At 33.6% G+C, this 26,076-nt stretch overlaps 1 protein-coding gene across 1 annotated transcript in view; it reads left to right on the top strand.

The window, feature by feature from the left end:
• Positions 1-514: 514 nt before the first annotated feature.
• LOC145284094 (uncharacterized) overlaps positions 515-26,076 on the top strand; it is a 149,581-nt gene continuing 124,019 nt past the window's right edge. Inside the window, exons 1-3 of the mRNA XM_080133159.1 lie at positions 515-654; positions 19,068-19,300; positions 25,272-25,404. Of these exons, the coding sequence (XP_079989285.1) occupies positions 644-654; positions 19,068-19,300; positions 25,272-25,404 (377 nt within the window). The 5' untranslated portion in view covers positions 515-643. The remainder of the gene's footprint in view (positions 655-19,067; positions 19,301-25,271; positions 25,405-26,076) is intronic.

The following is a 26,076-nucleotide window of genomic DNA, read 5'->3' as shown; positions in this document are numbered from 1 at the left end:
TACAGTAGAGATCACTAGGTGTAAGAAAGCCTTTTACTCCAATAGTTTCTTCCCCAGAATTGCAAGTCTTTGGAACTCCCTCCCGGGATACTGTTTTCCCAACTATACTGATATGCAGAAGTTCTAGTGTAATGTGAACAAACATCTTTCTACTCATCTCCCTTCAAAATGCCTCCGCACATTGTCCCCGATAGTAGCCCCCTACTTCAAAGTGGCAGTGTGCCTTGTTTGGGGTGAAGATTGAATTTAAAAAAAAGATTAATTAATGTCGTTAAATGTTCAGGGGGAATAATATCAATATTTAGTGCAGTTTTTGTGAAGAAGTTGATAACCGTGCCTGGTAGGGGCAGGTGCGTAAAATCTAAATTTTAATAAATAGAGATTAAATCAAACTATAAAAATGTAATTGAAACGAACCTGCTTAATGAGATATTAATATTATTCCATCGAGCGTGTCAAGATACAGTTTAGACTGCCCTGATGACAATACGTGTTGGCGAATACACACAGAACACCCATAAATTTTGGGAAATAAATTTCTTGCTTGACTAGTTTTACATGGAAGTAGGGTGTATAAAATTTGCCGTAGTCGCGACAAGCAGAACACAAAGAAACGACGTTTCAACCCGAACGCTGTCGAACGATGCCACTTGTGTAAGTTGTCACAAATTTGTTATCTATTTATTTTAACAAGTTGTCTGCGCCGAGTTGTAGATCTTAACTAATTTAAATGTCAGCTGTACAACAGCACATCACAATTTTTTTTTTTTTTTTACTGAATACTTCTAAATGATCATCTGTATTGAATCCGTATAATTCATCTTAAACAACTTCTAATGCGAATACGAATTTAATCCTGCCTTGATAGACTTCTAAAACCGGCTTCCAAACCTAGAGATTGACACCCTTTTCTCTTCTCTGCAGCCTTTTTCACGCGGGTCTTTATGACAAGCGCTCGAGCTCCAATCTATAATCCTTCCCCGCCAAACTTTCACAAATATACACGACTAACTACAACCACTATTAACAATTTCTCTCACTCTATTTGTGCCTAAATTAAACGCAGTTTTCATGGACAAAGCTTCTTTACTATAACTGCCCGCATGTGAAACACTGTTCCATTGTCCTGCTTCCCGGCCGACTACAATATGGCAGCCTTCAAGCCAAATGTAAACAAGTTCTTGATTAGCAATCTCCTTAAATAATCCAAACTCCATCCAATCTACACTATTAACGATTACTACACTACCAGCTTATATCCATTGCCCCCGATCCTTCAGTGGCTTTGGGTCTGGATCAGTAGTGATTTCTTTGTAAAATAAATAAATAATCCATTCTATATTGTTACCATTTCTCTTGCCTCAATTTATTTCAATTTTGACAACACTTGATCACTATATGAGATGCATAGATATTCAAGGCTTCCATAATTTTTTCTTTACTTTAAAATGTAGTAACGAAGTTTAGAACATAAATTTTGCTTTTAATTCTTGGCCAGTTAACTACGTTATAGTATATCTTTGTTGTAACCTTTTGGACTTACCGGATTCCAGGACAAGAATTCATCTAGTCTGGTGTAGAATCCAACCGAGTGATGTTATTATAGGCAAAATCATTTGACAAAGATGGACTATTTCTTGTATAAACTGGGATGAGGTAACCATACCGAAGGGGTCTTATTCGGACTGCGATAAATATTTTAATCCTCATGTCATCTTGGAAAATCTTTGTATAGAGGGACCTTAGACACCCGAGGGACGTGTCTAATAGGTATTCATGCTCTCTCTTGAAAATAGTTAAGTTTGTTCTTATATTTGTGTGTGCGTGTGTAAGAATATATGTTTGTTCATATATTTTAATAGATAATCCAAACTATTTAAAATGAAAGCTCGATGTTTGTTAATATTTGACAACAGAGCATATATGAATGGAAAAATATTACGCTTTATTCTAATAACAAATCTTTTATCCATTTTTTTTTCATTTTTCTTCCAAATCCAAAAAAACTTGTGCATTTAAACCGTTTTGTACATAACAGACGTTAAACGCAGTGAAGACCTTGACTGTGAAATCAACCATTTTTTAATCAAATCGATTGGTTACCTGCTTTAGTTGGGGACCCATCGCGGTGCACCGGGAGAAAAGTTCACATGCCTCCTTCTAGTAACAGTTCACAATACATTATAGTCTAAATTGCACTGTAGAGAACCTAGTGTTGATTTTATAAAATTATTTTTTTTATATTATATAGGTTGACGTATTATTTTGCATGCCTTGGATAATCAGCTCTTCCATGTGCTGTTGATTTTTATATTATTGAGCCCCAACCCTCATTAGTTGTACTTGTTATTGCTATTGTTGTTGTTGTTGTCTTTCATCTAAGCGTTATGGGGTTTAAATAATTGCTGATGCTTTATAATTGTTGTTGTTGTTGTTGTTGTTGTTGTTGTTTTGTTTTGTTGTTTTTGTTCCAATGTACTTTGTAAAGCATCCATCCTTGTATGTTTGGTAGGATTTAAGGGAATTTATCAAAACCGTGTTCAGATAAACTAGGTTTTAGTATTTTAAGAACAACTGAGGGAAAAGGAAACAGTATTATATATAATAGCTCGAATTAAAGTTTTAATACACAATATACACACACACACACACACACACACATATATATATATATATATATATATATATATATATATATATATATATGATGAAAATAATGGAAATAGTATTCCGACAAAATAGAGAAAATAAAAAAGAACAAACCGTATTATGTGTTCATCAACGTTTCGTCTTTATTTCATCCAGAGGAAGTCTCGAAATAAAGACGAAACGTTGATGAACACATAATACGGTTTGTTCCTTTTTATTTTTTCTCTCTCTCTCTCTCTCTCTCTCTCTCTATATATATATATATATATATATATATATATATATACTTCATTTAATCACATAAATTAATATACGAAAGTATGAATTTATGCGTAAACTTCAACAGTGCTCAATACGCAGGTAGAGCTAGGTAGTAAGTTATAGTATATATATATATATATATATATATATATATATATTTTATAACTTACTATATATATATATATATATATATATATATATATATATATATATATATATGAAGAAAGTGCTACATATACTATTGCAGAGCAAATATGTGTTTTATTTTTTTATTACCGTTTTATCTGTTTGATTACATATGTTTCGTATGTTGGACCATGTTTACGATCCACCAGCCTCGTCGTACCTTACAGAAATGGTTTTTAGTATTTGGAAGAAGTGTTTTAGAGGCTGTTGGATCGTAAACATGGTCCAACATACGAAACATATGTAACCAAACAGATAAAACGGTAATAAAAAAATAAAACATCTCTCTCTCTCTCTCTCCATATATATATATATATATATATATATATATATATATATATATATATAACTACTTAATTTACTCACATAAAATTAATATACGAAAGTATAAATTTATGCGTAAACTTTAAGTATATACTTCAAAAGTGCTCAATACGTAGGTAGAGCTAGTTAGTAAGTTATAAAATATATATGGCGATTAAGCTAGACTGAATATTCTGCGTTTCATCCCCTCTAGGACTCTGAATGAAACGCGGAATAAACAGTGTAGCTTAATCGCCATATATATTTTATAGCTTACTATATATATATATATATATATATATATATATATATATATATATATATATATATATATTTTATGAAAATATTAGGTTGGTGCAAAACTAATGTCGTTTTATATATATATGTATATATATATATATATATATATATATATATATATATATATATATATATGAATGCTTTATAAAGTTTGATTTTTTATTAGCATTTTTAGGTTCTAATTTGTTTGTGTCATTTGTTGATGTTTATTAAATTATGTCTTGATCATTTTCACATTTTTTTTCTTATTTTCTTTACAAACGAAAACTAAAGATAAGGCCACTCGTCTGGCTAAAATGCCATTTGTTTTTGGTTGTTTTACATTTATTTATTGATTTTTTTTACATTTATTTATTTGTGCCATTTTTCTTTTGATTTTTTTACATTTTTTACTTGTGCCATTTTTCTTCTGATTTTTTTACATTTTTTTATTTGTGTCATTTTTCTTTTGATTTTTTTTTTTTTACATTTTTCTTTAGTTGCTCAGAAAATAACAAAAACCAAAGATGAGGTCACTGGCTAAAAATAATACAAATCTACAATTTATGAAGATCAAGTATGAAAACTCATGCAAATCTTTTTGCTAATCATGATTATAACACTGGGTCAAATATAATATAATATAACTAATCTTTTAAAATAATTTAAAATCAAATTTCTACAATATCACCATCTGTAAACAATATACAAACACTTTAAAATAAAAAAACAGTTGTTAAGTGGACAATATTTTTTCTTGGTATAATGCGAAAATTTAGTTTATAATTCATAGCATCTACAAGATTCAACAAATTGGGTCCAAATCGTATGAAAAACGAGTTTTTTTTTGTATTTTCAAATCGTTAAAGTTATTGATTGCTTTATATGGGATCATCCCTTGTTCAAAGATAGTAATCAAAGAATTATTTTTGCGGTTTGAAATAAAAACTGGTGGCGCAAATTGAGCGAGCAATTATCATTATTTACGTTTTGTTTTTGTAATGTTGATCTTTCTATTTCTATGTAATAGACATATATGGCTACAATCATGTTGATATACCGGTTCTTACAAGACCATCAGTTAAGCAGCATTAAGCATGGGCAGCACTTAATAAGTGACCAGCAGGTTCTCGTGGTAGATTATGCAACTCATTATATAGAGGTCGTTCCTATTTTTTAACTCAAAAAGTTGAAGAGCTACGTAGACAAAAGTAGTACCGTAAAACGAGTGATCTTTTGCATTCCAGAATTTAGTCTTTTTTTCATAGTCACTACCATTCTCAATGCACTTTGCCAGGAATTCAATGACACATCTATGCTTCTGACACACGTCCATGAAAGGTGTTGTTTAATTAGTCTCGCATTGTTAATGTCCGCAACAGAAATGAAACTTTCAGGTCATGATTGCATAAGTTTAGCAATTTGTAAACCCATCTGATTCATTTGGGCGGAATAAAAAATTGGTGACATTACTTTTGGAATGCCCCTCATAATTGTCACAATAAAACCAATCTGGATGAAAAAGTCCAGTGCAGACCATGGTTTACTTAAATTATTGCAAACGAAAAAAATAGTCTGGAGAAAAACAATCCAAAAGCTATTTGAAAAGAGAACTAATAAATACTCAGAAAGAAATATTGTGCTACTTAGGTTGCTAGATTGGGTCTTTTAAAGCCAAATTTACTGAATTTGGCCTTTTGAATGGGGCAATTTGGCCTTCAAAAAATTATATTTGGCCATTTTCAGCCCAGCTTTGCTTGAGCCCTATACACTGTTCATAACTTGTCCTATGTGTGAATACATTTTATGTAAGATTTCAAATGTGTAGACCAAAATGTGTCCGAGTAATTTCGTAGAGACCGCATAGGTAATTTTTTTTTAACTTTTACCCTAATTTTGATCCCTTAACATTCATTATTTTTGTCTCAAATCAAAATACAAAGTTTTACCAATTTCCAAGTTATCTACATATAAAATTTCAAGTATTCAGACCCAAAATTGGCGAAGGAATTTGGTAGAATCTGCAAAGGTCAACTCTTTCAACTTTGACCTTTTGGCAGCCAAATTTTCACCCCAATACTGACTAAAATGCTTGCCGCATGTCTGAATACCCGTTATATATAAGTTTCAAATGTTTAGACCCAAAAATTGACTGAGTAGTTTGCTAGATACCACAAAGGTAAATCTTTTTAACTTTTACCCCTTGGCAGCTCAAATTTTCGACCCAAGCCGATTAAAAAGCTTGCCCTATCTCTGAATTCCCTTTACGTAAAATTTCAAATTTTTAGACCAAAAATTTACTGAGTAATTTGGCAGAGACCGCACAGGTATTTTTTAAATTTGCCCCCAATTTTGACACCTTAACATTTGGGGGGGCTCAAATAAAATTGAATTATGTCCAAGTAACCTACCTTTAAAATTTCAAGTGTTTAGACCCAAAATTGGCGGAGGAGTTTGCTAGTGCTTTCCAAGGTTAAATTGTTGACCTTAGACCCCTTGACAGCCCAATTTTTGGCCGAAAGCCGATTAAAAAGATTTTCCCAAATCTCAAATCCCTTATGCCAAATTTCGAGTCTCTATACCGAAAATTGACAGAGTTATTTGGTAGGGAAATGTACAGAGACACACACACACTAGGTGTATCAGAATTTTTGTAGGAATTTTTGACAACCCTAACACGAAACTGCGAATACAATATAAAAATCTCGGAATTTCTCTGTTAAAAGTGGGTTATTTATTTTCTTTATGGATTATACTTCCAAAATAAACTATTACAGTTGTTTTAAAAGTAATAGAAATATTTTTTTTTAAACAGTAATGAATTTTCCGAACTCAATATTTTTCAATTAAAAATCTATCAAAATTTTTCTATTGATTCTATTTTTACGATATTTTCAGGGTCAATGTGAAATTTTATGTTCTTTCCAATAAATCGAATATAATATTTTAGACAAACGTTTTTTTTTTAAATTCATGACCCCCCCATCCCAATTTTTAAGTGTCTATTAAAAAGTAAATACTCAATTTAGTAACCCGAAAGTAAATAATTAATTTACTCACAAATTGAAGAGAAAAGGTCAATACATAATATATTCAAATTTAAAAAAAAAAAGACATAGTGTTCTTTTAGAATTTTACCTGTAAAGTTTGAAGTTTAAAACCTTTTTTTAAACCACGTTATTTGTTTTTTCTTTTTTTTTTAATGGAACCTTGGTCCTTGCTCCTTAGATTGAAAAAAAAATTAGGGCTTGAATTACATTTTTCGAGGAGTTATAAGCTTGGAAAGACAGGGGGTCGAATAATTCACGCCTCCCATTTTGTAAATGTCTAATAATAATTAATTTAGAACCCGATAAGTACATAATTATTTACTCACAAATTGAAGAGAAAAGGTCAATACATAATATATTCAAATTTAAAACAAAAAAAAACATATTGTTCTTTTAGAATTTTACCTGTAAAGTCCGAAGTTTAAAACCTTTTAAAAAAAAACAGGTTTTTTTTTAATGAAATCTTGGTCCTTGCTCCTTTAATTGAAAAAAAAAATTAGGGCTTGAATTGCATTTTTCGAGGAGTTATAAGCTTGGAAAGATGGGGTGGAATTATTCGCTATTTTCACGAAATTTCTGACACTGCTACACACACACACACACACACAAACATTTTCACTCTTTTAGATATATAGATAGATTTATTAAATTGTTAGGAGAAAGTATAGTTAACAAAATCCTCGCCCTCATGCTAAAATGGCTTTCTAAATAATAACGTTATTATTTCAGTACGATCCATACATTGTAGAAGTACCATAGAATCAAAACACCTATGTAAGTACTTATATTTATAAAAGAAACTATTTAAAACATAAAACAAAGGCATTGTATCATATGTTTTAAAACTGAAACAAGGTATTAGATAATTCATTCTTGCAAAATAAATTATTTTTAAAGACATTTAATTATATTTTCCTAAAATATATTATATCACCTATTTGAGTTAGTATTTTTAAAGAATTATTAAGAATTAGAATACAACTTTTACTGATTTTTATTTCCTTGCCTTAAATACACAGGTGGCTATTATCGGTAATCACCATCTGACTCCGTAAAACTTCCTGTTTTTTTATGTCTAATATTCTGCTTTGTCAACTTTGTTGCCCATATACAGTTTTTTTTATATATTTGAAGCAGTATAAGAATGATTAACATTTACAAGTTGAACTGCATGGTAATACATGTTAACAGGTGTGTAATGGTGAAGCCTACGTATATAATTTTTTTTCTCATTTTCAGGAACATAGTTTCTCAAGGGATATCTAAACTAATATACTAGCTTTTCCTACTCCGAAACTCTGGTTAAAGCGAAAGAATTGACATGGATGATAAGGTGTGGGTTTTTAAATTTGCTATAATAAATAATTAACTTTTTTATTTGGACCGATATTTATAATATTTCTAAAAAAAAAAGTGTTCATCTATTTTGTAATCATTATTGAACTGATTTTAGTAAAATAATTTCATGTATTTATTGAGTAGGAGATTTCTTATTAGTATTTTTTGTAGTAATTGTTATTAAAATATCATCCACGAACAGACTAGCTCATTGTGTCATAGCAGATCGATGTGGCTAGACTAGCGTTCAATAATTCAATCTAAAATCGAAAATGTGGGTTTAATGATTTATAAAAGATCCCAACACCTTATAATAAAGACCCATATGTATTTATTTTCAAATAAATTATTATAAATCCATCTCGACAGTCAAAGGTGAATTAGTAAAATACTGCTGAGCAAAACTATTTCAAGTCTTACGGGGAAGGGAAAAGACAAATAACAAGTCGTACAACTCCTTGTCGTCTGAAATACACTCGAAAAGAAATCCCTTAATCTATTTACACAATGATACATATTCTTGAGGGGGGGGGGTTGCGTATTTTTGTTCGTCGTTTTTAACTTCATATTTTAAATTTTATTCTTTTTTAACCTCCATCGATTCAGACGTTATGTTATATATCCGCTTCAGCCGATGGTCAAATGTGTTTTAAAGTCTACATAATTTCTGAAAATCAACCCCCTGCCATTTCTCGATATATACATTTGTTGACGATAACAAAACACGCACAACTGGTATAAATACATTTTGTTTATTCAAAATAACCTTTCGGTTTCCAAATAAGAGTTTCGACATTAATGACGGCGTGCGAGGTTGAGTTTATATGTGAAGAAAAAAATGTATCGCTTCTCTAGGTGTGTCAGAAATTTTGTGAAAAATATTGAATAATTCCACCCCTTCTTTCCAAGCTTATAACTCCTCGAAAAATGTAATTCAAGCCCTAATTTTTTTTCAATTAAAGGAGGAAGGGCCAAGGTTTCATTAAAAGAAACAAAAACAAATATCGTTTTGTTTTTTGTTTTTTTTTAAGTTTTAAACTTCGGACTTTACAGATAAATTTCTAAAAAACACTACTTTTTATTTTTAAATCTGAATATATTATTTATTGATCTTTTATCTTCAATTTGTGATATATAACACTTTGGTGAGTAAATTAATTATTTACTTTTTAATAGACATTTACAAAATTGGAGGCGTGAATTAATTCGCCCTCCTGTCTTTCCAAGCTTATAACTACTCGAAAAATGTAATTCAAGACGGAGGATGTATAGTCGTCTATATAAATAAAACAGTAGATGTGTATATGTGTGTGTCTGTGTGTAAATATTTAACCGATAAACTCTTAAACTATTGGTCACATAACATTGAAATTACCAGGAAACAGTAATAATGCACCAGGAATTGTTATAACGAATAAAATCTTTGTTTGGATAGATGAATAAAGCATACAGACATATGTCGGCAAGTTGAAATGCAAACTGATCATTTCAACTTGCCGACATATTTCAATTACTTTTAGGCATGCGCAAAGTAATCATAGTTAGAAGGGGTTTAATTTTAAATATTTTTATCTATCCATGTGAAGGATTACACTGTTAGACCGCCTATACACCCACGCAAGATTATGCTTTGAGTCTGATGGACAGGTCGTCAATGTTGCCGCTTTAATAATGCGGGCCATTGTTAATGTTGTCAATCATAGTTAGCAGGGGTTTAATTTTAAATCTTTTTTTATCTATCCACCAGGTTACCTAAAACGGAAGGAAACGCGACTAGAGCGCTAAATGTTTTCGTGTCGATGCTAGCTGACGGCACCTAAGTCATTTTTTAAACGTTTCATTACATATATATTTTATTCAATAGATAATTGACTGTAATAATTAAATATGGAATTTTCATGAATTAAAATAAGTTTACGTGTATTTTACGACCCAGCAAGGCTCGGCAAGGCTCGACTAGGCTCGGCAAGTTTCGGCAAGGCCTGGTGTTCTCTTCCTTAAAATATATGTCATTTAATAATATTTTTATAATAAAATATATGTTATTTAATAATATTTTATATAATAAAATATATGTTATTTAATTCCAATTTGAGATGAACAGGTTCAGCCACTTATGGATTATTGGGAGCTAAATAATTGCCCACACAAATGTTTGCTTGCAAAAATGAAGTGAATGGCGACAGCAAAAACGAACCGTTGCAATGTTAGTCAACGCCGAGCCTGTTTGCGAGTACTTGTTGACAAATCTCTTTGGCCGTTCCAAACAGTGGCGATCAAGATTATATTGTCTTGACCGCCTACGATTTGGACTCAAAATCGCCCTTTAATAATGCGGGTCACTGTTAATGCCGTCCTGAGCCAAGATAAGAACATAAACGCAGCTATGTTTTCTTATACTGAGAATATTTTTGTAAATGAGAGTGTGAGTCAACGGAGTTGTTCAAGATCGTGTCGGATCATGTCGACGGAATTGTTCCGGACCATGCCGAGTCGTGTCGACAGAATGTTCCGGACCGTGCATAGTCATGTCGACAGAATTTTTCGGTACCATGTCGAATCATGTCGACGGAATTGTTTAGTACCATGATAGGTCATGTCGACGGAGCTGTTCTGGGTCGTGCGAAGTCGTGTCAACAGAATTGTTTGGCATCGTGCTAAGTTGTGTCGACAGAGTTGTTCGGGAACGTGCCGGATCGTGTCTATGGAATTGTTCGGAACTATGCCGGGTCGTGTCGACGGAATTGTTCAGGATTGTGCCGGGTCAAGTTGACGAAATTGTTCGTCACCATGCTAGTTCACGTCGGCGGAGCTGTTCGGGACCGGGTCAGGTCGGGGAATTGTTTGGGACTGTACTAGGTCACGTCGCCAGGAATGTTTGGTACAGTTTCAGGTCGTGTCGACAGAATTGTTTGTGATGAGTTGTGTAGACAGAAGAGTTTTGTTTACGTTTGTTGTTCAGTTGATTTGACGGTTGTCGCATTCGTATTGCTTCTTTTATAATTGTTAAAAATGTAACGTAATCCTCCATTGAGGAGCGTTAGAACTACGCTGAAGTAGGTTTTTATTCCCGGGTGATGCCAGATAACCCAAGAAGTTAAGATAGAGCAGATAAATATATATTTTTTATTTCATGTCAAAATAGATATTGTTTGAAACCAGAGAAATATATTTTTACGGCTAAAAGTTGATGAGAAGAAAATTTCACTTATAACATTGTCTGGCCTTAAATGAACTCAAGGTCGAATGTCAGAATTGACATCTCACCTTGAAAATCGTGAGAATGAGTAATTCAGATTTCAGGTATGGGAATCGTACCCACGCAAAACCCTAAAGCTTTCGATTTCGTGGCAAAATCTTATTAGCTGGGAGAATTTCTACCCCATCCAGATACCTTACTATATATACGACTATATATACGACTGTCATGCGAAAATTAGTCAGTTAGAGTTAGAGTTGAGTCGCAGATCAAATTAGTTGGAGATTGCTTGTTGAATCCGTATAGAGACGTGACCCCTCCACCTTCCTCATTCAACCGTCTGTCGCTGTCTGTGAAGAGATTTGAGACTGTGAAAAAAAACTTACAAAAATTGAATGAGATCTGTAAAAACATTTGTACATAATTCTGCGAAATTAAGCTTCTGTAGATAGACTACATGAGTTTGTCTTTCTTCCTGCCTGCTGCTTCGATATTCGCTTTCAGCATACCAGATTTCATGTAACAACCTCAGAGAAGACTAGACTGCACGAGCCGAGATTTCTAGATAAAAAGTTGTCCTTAACCACCTTCTCGAGTGAGGGGTTACAAACAATACATGTTGTTTATTTTTTAATTGTATAACTGTATATATTTTTCTTTTTTAATTGTTATAACAATATATATTGTTTCTTTTTAATTGTTATAACAATATATATTGTTTCTGTTTTAATTGTTATGACAATATATATTGTTTTTGTTTTAATTGTTATAACAATATATATTGTTTCTTTTTTAATTGTTATAACACTATATATTGTTTCTTTTTAATTGTTATAACAATATATATTGTTTCTTTATTAATTGTAATAAGAATATACATTGTTTCTTTTTAATTGTTAGACCGATATATATTGTTTCCTTTTTAATTGTTATAACAATATATATTGTTTCGTTTTTAATTGGATCCGTCTCTCTGATATTGCAATTTCTTACAATTTTTCGGTTTCAGTTTACTTGGTCACACATGGTGTTCCTCTATCGTTGTTCTACTTTGCTGTAGTTTCCTGTTGGCCGGCATGTGTTTGCAGTTCATGTGCGTTGGTCTCCGCATTCGAAGGTTTTCCTCAAGATTTCAGCCGTTTTCATCATTATCTGTTTTATTGTTTCAGTCTTTCCTCTGATTTAAATTCCACCCATTCGTCATTTTTTTCGGAGTTTTCGAGATTATTCCTATTGCTCTTACAATTATCGGTGTTATCATGACGTTCTTCATGTTCCATATTTCTGTTAGCTCTCTGGCCAGTTATGTATATTTCTTTTATATCTCCGTCTCCTTAATGTTCAAACCGTAGTCTGTTGGGACAGCGACATCTACGATTTGGCAGGACTTTCTTTCTTGTAAACTATCATAATTTCCGCTTCCTTGGTTAGATGTGTTTATCCGTTTGTACGTCTATGTTCCATAGGATGTTATGATTTCCGTTTTCAAGTACTGTCACCGATTTTTGCTTGTATCATTTTTCCGAGTCTTCAAGACGCAATTGTTTGCATAGTTCTCAGTGCACTGCCTTCTCTGCTCGATCCTGGTTATTTCTATATTATATATATATATATATATATATATATATATATATATATATATATATATATATATATATATATATATATATATATGTTATTGTATCATCATTATTTCCTCTTTTGTGTTTCAGATATTTAAACTTTTCTCTAAATTCGATGGTGTATGTTTCCAGAACTCCTAAACAGTTGTAAATCTCATGTTCACCAAACACCATCATCTCTTCTTGCCATCTAGTTTCCCTCTTTTTTATCTTCAGTAATGAACACTTTTCCATCACAAATTCTATTTGGATGTCCTTGCTAGATATTCTGGTTGTGTTTATCAGCTTTTCCTGTTCGTTTTTGCTTTTGGCAAATAGCGTCAGATCCTCCATATACATTAGGTAGTTTATTTTTTGTTTTGGGTCTGTAGACTTGTATTTAGCTTCATATTTCCTAAGTATCCTATTATTATTATTATTATTATTATTATTATTATTATTATTATTATTATTATTATTATTATTATTATTATTTACTCACTAGGATTAGTCACACATGCTATTATCAAAGATTGCCTTTTGAGAACAGTCTGTGGTTTTCCCTGGAATCTAAGTGACTACAAATCTACCCTGACTTCCAATACTCTCCATTTCTTTCGACAAGCTTTGCAAAAGAATTTGTGTTATTGCAACAGCCGCTTACTATTTATTTCTCGTTGGCAGCGACCATTGGTCTTCACTGGAACTTGGGCGGCAATAAGCCTCCTCAAGATCACAGTCATTTTTGTACTCAACTAGCGAAGGTCTGGCAAGTGCTTTCTCTCTTCGGTCTTTCCATCCTCCTTGACCCTTAGTGTGGTGCCCCTTTATGATGATGCTCACACACAAAAAAGTGAAAAGGTATCTTACAATTATTTAAAGTTTCAGTTTTCATGATGCAATGTTCCTTTATGTTTTGCATCTGTAACAGTTTCTGTGTCCAGATTGTGTGTAATTTATGTGTGGTGTTAGTCTCCACATTCAATGGTTTTTCTTGATACTTCTGCAGTTTTGATTATTTAAATCCGTTGTATTTTATCATCCCCCTCTCTCTCACTCTGCTCTCTATCTCTCTTTCTTTCTCTCTCTCTCTATTTCTCTCTTTATCTCTCTCTTTCTCTCTCTCTCTCTTATTCCAATATCTCCTATTCTTTTTTCAAAGTTTTCTGGGAGCGCTCATACTATTAGTTGTCTTATCTGTTTCCAGATTCATTTGAGCTCTCTGGCCAGTGCCATGTATTTACTCCGCTTCTCAATCTCCTTAGGCATCACTCTGTGGTCTGCCTGAACAACAAAATCTAAAATCTGGTATGATTTTTCCTTCTTGTTAACTATTATGACATCTGGTCTTCTTGCTTGGGTGGTTTTATCCGTTTGTATCTTAATGTCCTATAGGATTTTGTGACTTTCAGTATTATGGCCGGTTTGTGCTTGTACCATTTTTCTGTGTATTATTATTATTATTATTATTATTATTATTATTATTATTATTATATATTAATATGATAGCATGTGTGTTCTTTTGTGTGTCACACTTACATCCGGGTCGTTTAATTGTTATGAAATTCCTAAAACAAAAAAAAAATGTTTTCGCTGTTGAGGCAATGTTAATAAAAATGATTTGTTCTTTTTGGCCTTTTGGCTGAGATCAAAGTGTAGTGTCTGTTCTCCAGACGCTATATTTCAATTTTTCTCTCTAAGTGGAGGATAAATCGTTTACGACTAATGGAATTTTTATTCCTTTTGTCCGCGTTAAAAAACGACCCTGGTGTTTACATATCTAGATATTGTAAATAGGTACTATATTTAATGTAACAAAGTTTTCATATTACAAAAGCATCTGGGAAAAGTAATTTCTGATTTAATTACAAAATGTCCTGGAAGTGTCCCTTCTGATTAATTATAAACTGCGCTAATGTCTCTTCTGATTAATAAAAAGATGCCCTGAAAAATGTCCCTTCTGAATATTTTTTTGTTTACTTGCCTCCCCACAGAGTTGGACATGAGGTCGGTTAAAAATTGGGGAGGGGGAGACCAGCTCCCTAAAAGGGACACTCTGATCAGTAACAACAATAAAAATTGTATCAGTAATGAAGGATATCTCCTCGATTAACCAAGACAAAAAAGGGGGTGGATTTAAGTCACTGGGATGCTGAGACTGATACTACACTCAAAAATCCAGGTTGAAGCAATGGTTGCCTAATCTCTAACCATGTTAATGTTTTTATGTATTAATTTCGAAAAGTTGCTGAAACAGTTTATGATTTAAACATTACTTTATTTTAAGTATATTTTAAACAGTGGGGTGGGGAATATGAAGTAAGTCCCGGAAATTACTTAAACCATTTACGATTTAAACATTACTTTCTTTCATGTATATTTTAACAGTAGGGGATATGAAATCAGTCCCGTAGATGGCTGAAACCGTTCAGGCATTAAACATAACTTATTTAATGTATATTGATAACATTGGGGGTGGGGGATATGAAGTCAGTACCGGAAAGGGCTGAAACAGTTTACTATTTAGACATTACATTATTTCATGTATATTTTTAGCAGTGGTTTGGGGATATAAAGTCAGTCCCAGAAATGGCTGAAACAGTTTACGATTTAAACATTACTTTATTTCATGTATATTTTTTACAGTGGGGTGGAAGACATGAAGTTAGTCCCGGGTTTGAATGAGATAAGTGCAAATATATACTAGCAGAAAGCGTCGCTCAATATTGAATGAGATAGGTGGAAAACATATAGTAACAGAATACCCAGTGTTGCCCGGGATCGAATGAGATAGGAAAATATATATACTGGCAGAATATGCGGCGTAACTCGGGATTGGATAAGATAGGTGAAACGTATATACTATGAGAATACCCGGAATTGATTGATGTGTTTGTAATGAAATAATCAGCCAAGGCAATATATCAAACTTATTATTTAAGTAAGGGGGCGACATAGTGGGTTAAAGCTATGAAAATTATTGTCGAATTAGTAACATATCCAGGAATTATGAAAAATGATGAAATGTGAGTTAATTAATTGGTGTGTTTATAATAAAATAATCAGCCCAGACAATATATCAAAGTTACCAAAGTAACCAGAGGATGATAAGGATGGTTTTAATTATGAAAAATGATTGTCGAAATTATTAACATATCCAAGAATTATGAAAAATGATAATATGTAATTTAATGCATTAGTGTGTTTGCAATGAAATAATCAGCCCAGACAATATATCAAAGTTATTATTTTAGTAAAGGGTGCAATGATGTGGGTTAAAATGATGAAAAATGATTGTCGACATTAGTAACATATCCAAGGATTATGAAAAGTGACGAAATGTGAATTAATTAATTAGTGTGTTTGAAATGAAATAATCAGCCCAGATAATCTATCAAAGTGATTATTTTAGTAGTGGGTGGTTAATAATGTAGGTTAAACATATAAAAAATGATTGTCGAAATTAGTAGCATATCCAAGAATTATAAAAATTGATGAAATGTGAGTTAATAGATAGTTGTGTTTATTATGAAATAATCAGCCCAGACAATATATCAAAGTGATTTTTTAGTAGAAGAGGGCGATAAGGATTGTTTAAATTATAAAAAAAACTATTGTCGAAATTAGTAACATATTCAAGTATTACGAAAAATGAGGAAATGTGAGTTAATTAATTGGTGTGTTTATAATATAATAATCAGCCCAGACAATATATCAAAGTTATTATGTTAGTAAGAGAGGGCGATAAGGATTGTTTAAATAATGAAAAATGATTTTCGAAATTAGTAACATATCCAAGAATTATGAAAAATAATAATATGTAATTTAATGCATAACTGTGTTTGCAATGAAATAATCAACCCAGACAATATATCAGAGTTATCATTTTAGTAAGGGAGCGATGATGTCGGTTAAAATGATAAGAAATAATTATCGAAATTACTAACATATCCAAGAATTATGAAAAATGATGAAATGGGAGTTAACTGATTGATGTGTTCGTAATGAAATAATCTGCGTAGACAATACATCTAAGGTATTATTTCAGTAAGGTGTGCGATATGGTAAGTTTAAATGATGAATAATTATTGTCAAAATTAGTACCATATCCAAGAATTATGAAAAATGGTGAAATGTGAAATTGATAGTTGTGTTTTTATGAAATAATCAGCCCATACAATATATCACTTTTTTTTTATTTTAGTAATATGATAAATTATTTTTAGTAGTATGATAAATTATTGTCGAACATAGTAAATTATTGAATAATTATGAGAAATGATGAAATGTGAGTTAATTGAAAGGTGTGTTTATAATGAAATAATCAGCCCAGGAAATATATCAAAGTTATTATTTCAGTAAGGTGGCGATATAGTTTTAATAAAACGGCTAGAATAATTTGATTGTGCCTTCATTCATACTGAACAGAACGCTCACAGAATGCCCAGCAACAATATATTACATATGAAAAATGCTGCTGTGGAATTTCCACAGGTCCGCTAGTTATTATTATTATTATTATTATTATTATTATTATTATTATTATTATTATTATTATTATTAATTTTAAACTCACAAGCAAATAATTTAATACCTCAGCTGACACCTTGGATATATCTTCTGATCCTCACACTCGTCTCTGCTTTCTATTAATCCCGCTGGACATCTTGGAGCAGGCCACTTCAGTCAAACTAAAAATTACCCGCTCATCAAAACTAGATTAGTTGCCTACCTTGACATATTGCAATTCTCATTGTTGTGGTTGTTGTTGTTGTTGTTGTTGTTGTTGTTGTTGTTGTTGTTGTTGTTGTCGTTGTTGTTGTTGTTGTCTCACAAGGCGCTTTCACACGGGTCCTCAAAGATCTCTTCTTGAAACCAACCTATGGCGTTCCCTGGAAGCTGAGTGACAACAAGTCTCCTCAAGTTTCCAATTCTCTTAGCACTTGCTCAGCGGAGGTCTGGTTAGCGCTCTCTCCTCGGGCTTTTCGTCCTCCTTGAAACAAGAACATTGAAGCTGCATATCTATAAGTCCGCTATCCCATCCTCTATTGCCTTATCATTGCCCCCCCCCAAAGAATGATGCTAAATAGCCGAGAAGAGGATGGAATAGCGGACTTTTAGATATGCAGCTTCAATGTTCTTGTTTCCATGTAACACTTCATCTTTTGCCTCTGCAGCAGCCTGTCTGTCCCGCTCATTCAAGAGTTTTCCTTAATATTTCAGTTTTAATTATTTTTATATGTTGTATCTTTCCAGCCATCTCTCTGATTCCAATTTCTCCCATTCTTTTTTCAAATTTTTTCTTAGTGCTCTTACTATTATAGGTATTATCTTGTTTTCCTTCATCATCCATATTCCTTTCAGCTCTCTGATTAGCTCTGTGTATTTGCTCTGTTTCTCCTTTTTATTGATATTCACCCTGTAATCATCTGGAACAGCAAATCTACGATTTGGCAAAACTTTTCTTTTTTGTCAATTATTATGATATCTGGTCTTCTTGCTTGGATGGATTTGTCTGTTTGTATGTCCGTGTCACATATGATTTTGTGGTTCCCGTTTTCAAGTACTGTTGCTGACTTATGGTTGTACCATTTGTCTGTGCGTTCAAGATGCCGTTGTTTGCATAATTCCCAGTTTACTGCCCTTACCACTTGGTCGTGCCTGTTCTTGTAATCCTTTTCCAGTTTTCTGCATTCGCTTACTATATGGTGTATCGTTTCGTCTCTTTGTCCATAAAGTCTTCATTTGCTGTTTTCTTATATTTCTTATGTTTTGTCGATCTTTGCTCTAGTGTGATTAGTTTTTATCGAGTTATCTTGTGCAGCAGTTATTAGTGATTCAGTTTCTCGGTTTACGTGTCATTTTTGCATCCATGTCCAAGTGTTTTTGTTATTCTCATCTTTTGTCATCCTAACGAATCTTCCGTGTAGTTGTTTCTCTTCTTATTTTTCGTTTCTCGTCTTATCCTCTGTCTTGTTTTTGTTAATTTTTTTCCGTGTCTCTTGTTGTCATAACTATCCTTTCAGTGTTTTGCATTATGTATTTTTTAAATTCTTTTTTGTGTCATTCACACAGTCTCCTATACAAACCAGTCCTCTCCTGCAGGCTTTATTATTATTATTATTATTATTATTATTATTATTATTATTATTATTATTATTATTATTATTATTATTATTATTATTTCCTCTTGTTTTGCAGATATTTATTGTGCTATCTTGTCTGGTTTCAAATCGTTCAACCCGATTTGATTTCTGCCCAGACAGATCAGGCACTGTCTAATAGCTCGAATACTGTGCCTAAACTCTCACGGATGCAGCAAATGAAATTTCTTCAAAATAAAATCACGGAGGCGTTGGTAGAAGAATCGTACAATATCTCCCGTAAAGCATTAGACGAACGAATTGAAGATGACCTCTTTTTTTACGAACAGGGTGGGTAAAAAAAAATTTTTTTTATTCAATTTTCACCCCAAACAAGGCACAGTGCCACTTTAAAGCAGGGGGCTACTATTAGGGACTTAATTAGTGGGGTCATTATAAAGGGAGAAGAGTAGAAAGATGTTTGTTCACATTACACTTGAACTTCTGCATATCATTGCAGTTGGGAAAGCAGAATCCCGGAAGGGAGTTCCAAAGACCCGCAGTTCTGGGGAAGAAACTATTGGAGTAAAAGGCTTTCTTGCACCTAGGGATCTCTATTGTAAAAGGATGAGACTTAGTAGCTTGTCGGGTTTGTCGGGGGTAGTTACGTCGGGGAGGTACAAGTGTTTGCAGTTCGTCAGAGCATTTACCATTAAAGTATTTGTAGAACAGGCAGAGGGATGCAACATCTCGTCGATGGGACAGAGGCTGAAGCCTAGATGACAGTTCAGGACCTATCAGTTTGGCGACTCTCTTTTGAACCCTGTCCAGGAGCGAGAGACAAGCAGCAGATGCACCAGCCCAGATGTGACAACAGTACTCCATACATGGACGAATGGTTGCCTTATAAAGGTATAGGATACTGTCAGGCGTAAGTAGTTTTCTAGCACGGTAGAGGGAGACAACCTTCCTTGCAGCAGCCTTGGCAATGCTCTCAATGTATCTATTCCAGTTCATATTCCCTGTAAACGTTAGGCCTAGGAGTTTAAAAGAAGTACTTTAAGGCAATGTGTTCTTGGCCATTGCTATTGGTGGTAGAGAAGGTTTCTTGTAGTTATTGAAGGAAACAAGCTTAGTCTTAGCAGCATTGAATGTGACCAACCATTTTTGTCCCCATTCCACTACGGATTGGAGGTCTTCCTCTAGTGTTTCTGCCATTTCCTTGGATATGTGTTCATTTGTTTTCCCTTCATATCTGTTATAGAGAGTGGTGTCATCGGCAAATATACTCATCTCCGAAACAATTTTATCAGAGAGGTCATTTATGAATATCAGGAATAATAGAGGTCCAAGGATAGACCCCTGAGGTACTCCCGAATTTATGTCATATTGTTTGGATGTACGACCGTCGAGGACAACTTTGATTTTTCTATTACTTAAGAAGGATTTAATTACATTGTGAATTCTTCCAGTAATTCCATAGTATCTAATATTCCTTAGAAGACCATCGTGCCATACCCTGTCAAAAGCCTTAGATATATCAAGAGCCACCGCTCTACCCTCCCCTGTTTTATCCAATGAACGCTATATACATTCAGAAACTACAGTTAAGATATCTGCTGTTGAACGGGCTTGCCTGAATCCATATTGTTTGTCAGTCAGGAGTTTAGCAGCTGTTAGGTGCTGGACTAGGGCTTGATTAACTAAGGACTCAAATATTTTGGCGAAAAGCGGGAGGAGGCTAATGGGGCGATAATTTAGTGGGTCAGTTCTTTCACCAGAATTCCTGAAGACTGGTACCACAGAGGCGGTTTTCCAGCAGTCGGGAAAACAAGATTCGCTAAGGCATTTATTGTAAAGTTTGGAGAGAACTGGAGCAACCTCGGCAGAGCACTTTTTTAATAGCACAGCCGGGATGAGATCTGGTCCACATGCTTTTGAGGTGTATAGGTTTTTTTTAATAGCATGTACCTGAGAAGGGGTGATTTTCAAATCATCTAGTGTGGCGTCTGTTCGCAGAGGAAAATCAGGGAGTGAGTGGTGTACCGAGTTCAGTGTGGAGTTTGAGGCAAACCGACTGGCAAGCAGATTAGCCTTGTCAGTTGCCGTGCAAGCAACCTCATGATTGTTTGTTAGTGGGGGAATAGTGTACTGTCCATTATTAACTACGCTGTTGTAGATTTTCCAAAAATCCCGGGTTCCTAATTTCTGTGCTTCGATGCGCTTTCTGGTGGTTTCAGAGTAATCTGTCTTTATTACTTCTTTTTAAACAATAGTAGCATGTATTCTGCACCAAAGAATTGATAAGTAAGAATATCTATTATTAAACAGAAGAATAGATGTTGATTTAATAGAGATATTAGACAACCCGTTGCCTTTTTGGTTAAGGACTATAGATGTTAAAAGTATTTATTTATTAAAACATTATTATTGATCTTCGTTCAAGCCGAGAACGTTGAGAAAAATATAATTAAATGGAAATTCAGTAATGTTACGAGTTCTCGCAATTAGATGGATAGAAGACGGCTTCTTACTATATTTACAAATAAAATGATAAAGCTTATTTCTCTTGTATTTGGAATGTAGTTGTCACGATGCTCGATCAGTCAGAAGGTTTTACTCCGGCTAAGAATTCGGATCATGTTGACCAAGAGTACAGTTTCATACTCCATTCCGAGGATTTCTGAACATGGAAACTATATGTCTATATAGTAATAACACATTACAGTGGTAATCCATAGTCTGTCAAGACTGAAAGAAGCTACCACACACACACACACACACACACACACACACACATACATACATATATATATATATATATATATATATATATATATATATATATATTAATGAAAACTAAGGGATGTAGTGTTTACCTGATATACGCAATGGTAAACTTCAATAAAAAATAAATAACAGTATTTATATATAGAAAATTTAATCCCAACCGAATTAAAAAGGCTCAATACGCAATAGAGAGTAAAGCTTATTATAAGAGTTTTATTTTTTTTCTCTTATATATATATATATATATATATATATATATATATATATATATATATATATATATATATATATTAAATATAATGGGCGTAAGTCTCTTGAGAGATCTTTCAGCTACTATCTCATCAGGAGAAAATCGATAGCGTAAAAATAATAATACTATGTCGAAAGTAAAGAGTTTTGATGGAGAACTATTGAATGTGCCAAAAATTACGCGGATACTAAAATAAAGTTTATTAACGTTTCAAAAACGATTAAAATAATGTCACAACGAGGGAAAAAAACGGGGGAAAAGATTCACAGTTCCCCAAAAGGAAACAATGCGTTAGATGTTTCTTTCTGCCGGCACAAATAAGGTTTCCGAACCGCAATAGAGACAGACTCCAAAATCTTTAAATGGTTTCTGGAGTCCGCTCTATTTATTTTATATCTTCGGCACAGCACGGGTTGTCAACCAAATGCTGGCCAATAGCAGAGTCCAAGGATACAGAAGGAGGGAGACTACCAGACCCCATCCTCCCTTGTCTGATCTTCGATAGAACATGCTGGTTTATACGAGTCAAAAGATGCAAGGATGTTCGCCCAGCATAACCAGCATCGCACTGGCATTTGAATTGATATACAATATTGCTATTTGGGATGTAAGGCAAACTATCCTTGCGAAAAGAAGGAAATGCAGGTCTCGTAGTATATACAAAACGCAAGGACACAGAATAAAAGCAGTCATAAATACTTCTACGAATCTGTTTGGAAAGTCTGTTACTCTTTTCCCAATCCACGATAATTTAAAATAAACCGGGCATTTCAGAGGTCCAAACTTTTTAGGGGATTTAAAATCCGCAACCTTCATCAATAAGATCAACCATTATTGATGAATATTTCCCTGATTTTATCGAGTTCGGCATCCAATCTGTTAGGTGAACAAATCATCAGGGCTCTATGTACCAAATTGACCAACGGTGGGAGAGGCTATTTAGCCCAAGTGGGTGGCTACCGCCCGCCTCAAATCAAGCAGCCCCTGGTCAGTAAGGTGCTTCCCCGTCACGTCCGCCGCTTCGATGTGGTGGTCAGGCAATCACAGACGTAAATCATTCACCTGTTACAAATCACAATTCAAAAACTCGGAAGTTTGAAACATTCGTACACTGTGCCCGGGTTTCACGCATGATCCGGATCTCAACCTTCGTACACAAGGACTGCCTCGTAAAACCGCATTACTTGACCGTGAACTTGCCAAGGAGACCAAATTAGCTGGAACTAACTCCATATCGGAAAAAACTACACTTTCTTCTTCAGTTCTTATGCACCACGCTTTTGGAAATCACGAGGACAGAAGGCAGTGTCTTCCTTCATACTCGCTCTGATGGAGAACTTTTTAACTTGGCTCGCCTACGCGCCAAAAGCAAGATACAAAAAGTCCTAATACTTGAGCTGCTGTTTGCAGACGATGCTGCATTGGTCTCGCACTCCGCAAGTGGACTCCAGCAGCTGCTTGACAAATTGAGCGCTGCTTGTGCGGAGTTCGCACTGTTAATCAGTGTGAAGAAGACAGTTGTGATGCACCAGTGTGACGCATCACCAATCACCATCAATGGTCACGAACTAGAGACTGCCGAGAACTTTACGTATCTTGGATTCAACATCCAACAAGCTACTAACGTGCATATGTAGAGCAGCGTCTACTTTCAGCCGACTACGTGAAAGAGCATGGTTCAATAAATACCTCACATCTCGCACAAAATGCCGCATCTACGAATGCTCTGTTCTGAGTACCCTACTGTATGGAGCCGAGACTTGGACCACGTATGCTCGTCACGAGAAAAGACTGAACGTCTACCATCTCCATTGCTTGCGACATATCATGGGCATCAATTGGTGGGATAGAATCACCACCGAAGAGGTGATAAGACATGCCGGCAGTCGCTCTTGTTCCAGACACTCAAGATACGACGATCGCGCTGGCTTGGACACCTGCGCAGAATGCCCGATGGCTGTCTCCCTAAGGATATCCTCTACAGCGAACTGGCAAATGGATCAAGATGCCGCGGTCGCCCGGTGCTGCGCTTTAAAGACGTGGCCAAACGGGATCTGATCGCTCTTGGCATCGATGTGAATGTGTGGGAAGAGCTAGCCGAAGATAGACCAGCATGGAGACGTGCCTTGAGTAAGGGATATGAAGGACTTGAGAACCTTTGGTTCGAGAGGCTGCCGCAGAGAAGACAATACTAGTGACTACGTTTACTGTTGCTTGCATTAATCTTTCGTATATTGCATGCTATTATTATTATTATTATTATTATTATTATTATTATGTTATTGTGGTCTAAACCAAAGAATAGCTTAAAAATAACGGAATTAATGTGCTTATTTAGCCCAGTCAGTCTCCAGACATCAACCCAATTGAAAATTTGTAAAAAATATTGAAGATCAATGTTTACAAGAAGAATCCATAAAAATATACAAGAATGGCGCAAAATACCTGCAAATCTTAACAAAAAAAAACGTGTGCAACTATAGAAAGCAACTGGAAGCTGTTGAACGCAACGAAGGCTATGCAACTAAATATTAAATCAATGTATTATATATATTTTGCGTTTATTAATTTATATTCTTCCTAAAATATAAACTCTCAAAACTTTGGTTTTGTAATTACTATCCCAAATATGAGGGAGAATAGTAATAGGAATATACTGACCAAATTTTAGGTAAAATCTTGAACCCTAACTAGAGTAATGAAGAAAAATATAATGTATGTTATTCAGGTTGGATCAAGGAAAGAAAAATTAAATTAAACTGCCTGAAATAAATCAATTATTTCTTACTTGTTAATTACGATTAATCAGGACAAACAGAAGAAAAAAATAAAAAAGGAAAAGCCCCGCATGTCCTATAGGATTTTGTTACTTTCATTTTCAAGTACTGCTGTCGGTTTATGCTTGACCATTTGTCTAGGTGTTCAAGATGCAATTGTCTGCATAATTTCAAGTGTACTGCTTTCCCTCACTTCATCGTCTCGATTTTTATATTTTGGGGTTAGTTAGTTAGTTAGTTAGTTAGTTAGTTAATTATTATTATTATTATTATTATTATTATTATTATTATTATTATTATTATTGTTGTTGTTGTTGTTGTTATTGTTATTGTTATTATTGTTATTGTTATTATTATTATTATTATCATTATTATTATTGTTATTATTATCATTATTATTATTATTATTGTTGTTGTTGTTGTTGTTGTTATTATTATTATTATTATTATTATTATTATTATTATTATTATTATTATTATTATTATTATTATACCAATTTTACAGGTGTGGATACAGTCAACGGAAATACAAGTATTCCCCTGCATAACCTATACATATCCCATAATGCTTCCTTACTCGCTGCGGTAAAGACTGCTGGAATTTTATCCACAGCTGCAACTAAGCATGTATCTGCACGGTAAGTGCGTCATCGGTACACAATTAATATAAATCACATTGGGAAACCTTTCTTAAAAAAAACAAATAACATTCACGAATAATTTTTTAAACTTGTTCATCCATGGAGATTCCATGGTGCTTTTTTACATCAATTTGTATAATTTGCTGTTAATAATAATAATTGAAATTTGCAAATATAACTGTTATGGTTAATACTATTAATAAAATAAGCTTCATTTTCTTTCTTGTGTAAAAATTCATTGTTATTGCTAGCTACATATCCTTTAAATAAATGCGAATATATGTCTCAAATAGACACCACAATTCTACTTATTTATTTAACATTGTAGCACTTTACTTTTTCTTTAATACGATGCTAATGCCTAAGTTTGAATCTTACATAGGTTTAAAATAAATAATAAAAATAAATAAGAAAAAAATTAATTGTTTGGGAAAATTAATGGGTTCGAGACCTTGCGAGATGATCCCAAAGCCTCAAATGGCCTGAGTAAGCCTGAGTCCGCGATTACCAGCAAATATAACTCAAGATGAGAACAGTATTCAAATAAAACGAACTCTTTGTCATGTCTGAAACAAATAAGAGTATGTTTTTTAACAAATTCACTTCCATGTACAAAAGTGGATGCATGATTGAACATTTGCAAAAAAAGATTAAGTATTTGTTTTTGCT

The sequence above is a fragment of the Euprymna scolopes genome, chromosome 8 (assembly GCF_053919585.1).
Source record: "Euprymna scolopes isolate OS-2025 chromosome 8, ASM5391958v1, whole genome shotgun sequence".
In the NCBI taxonomy this organism is placed as follows: Eukaryota; Metazoa; Mollusca; class Cephalopoda; order Sepiida; family Sepiolidae; genus Euprymna; species Euprymna scolopes.
Note: the sequence above shows the minus strand (reverse complement) of the source record. Positions and strands in the feature narration are given on the sequence as shown.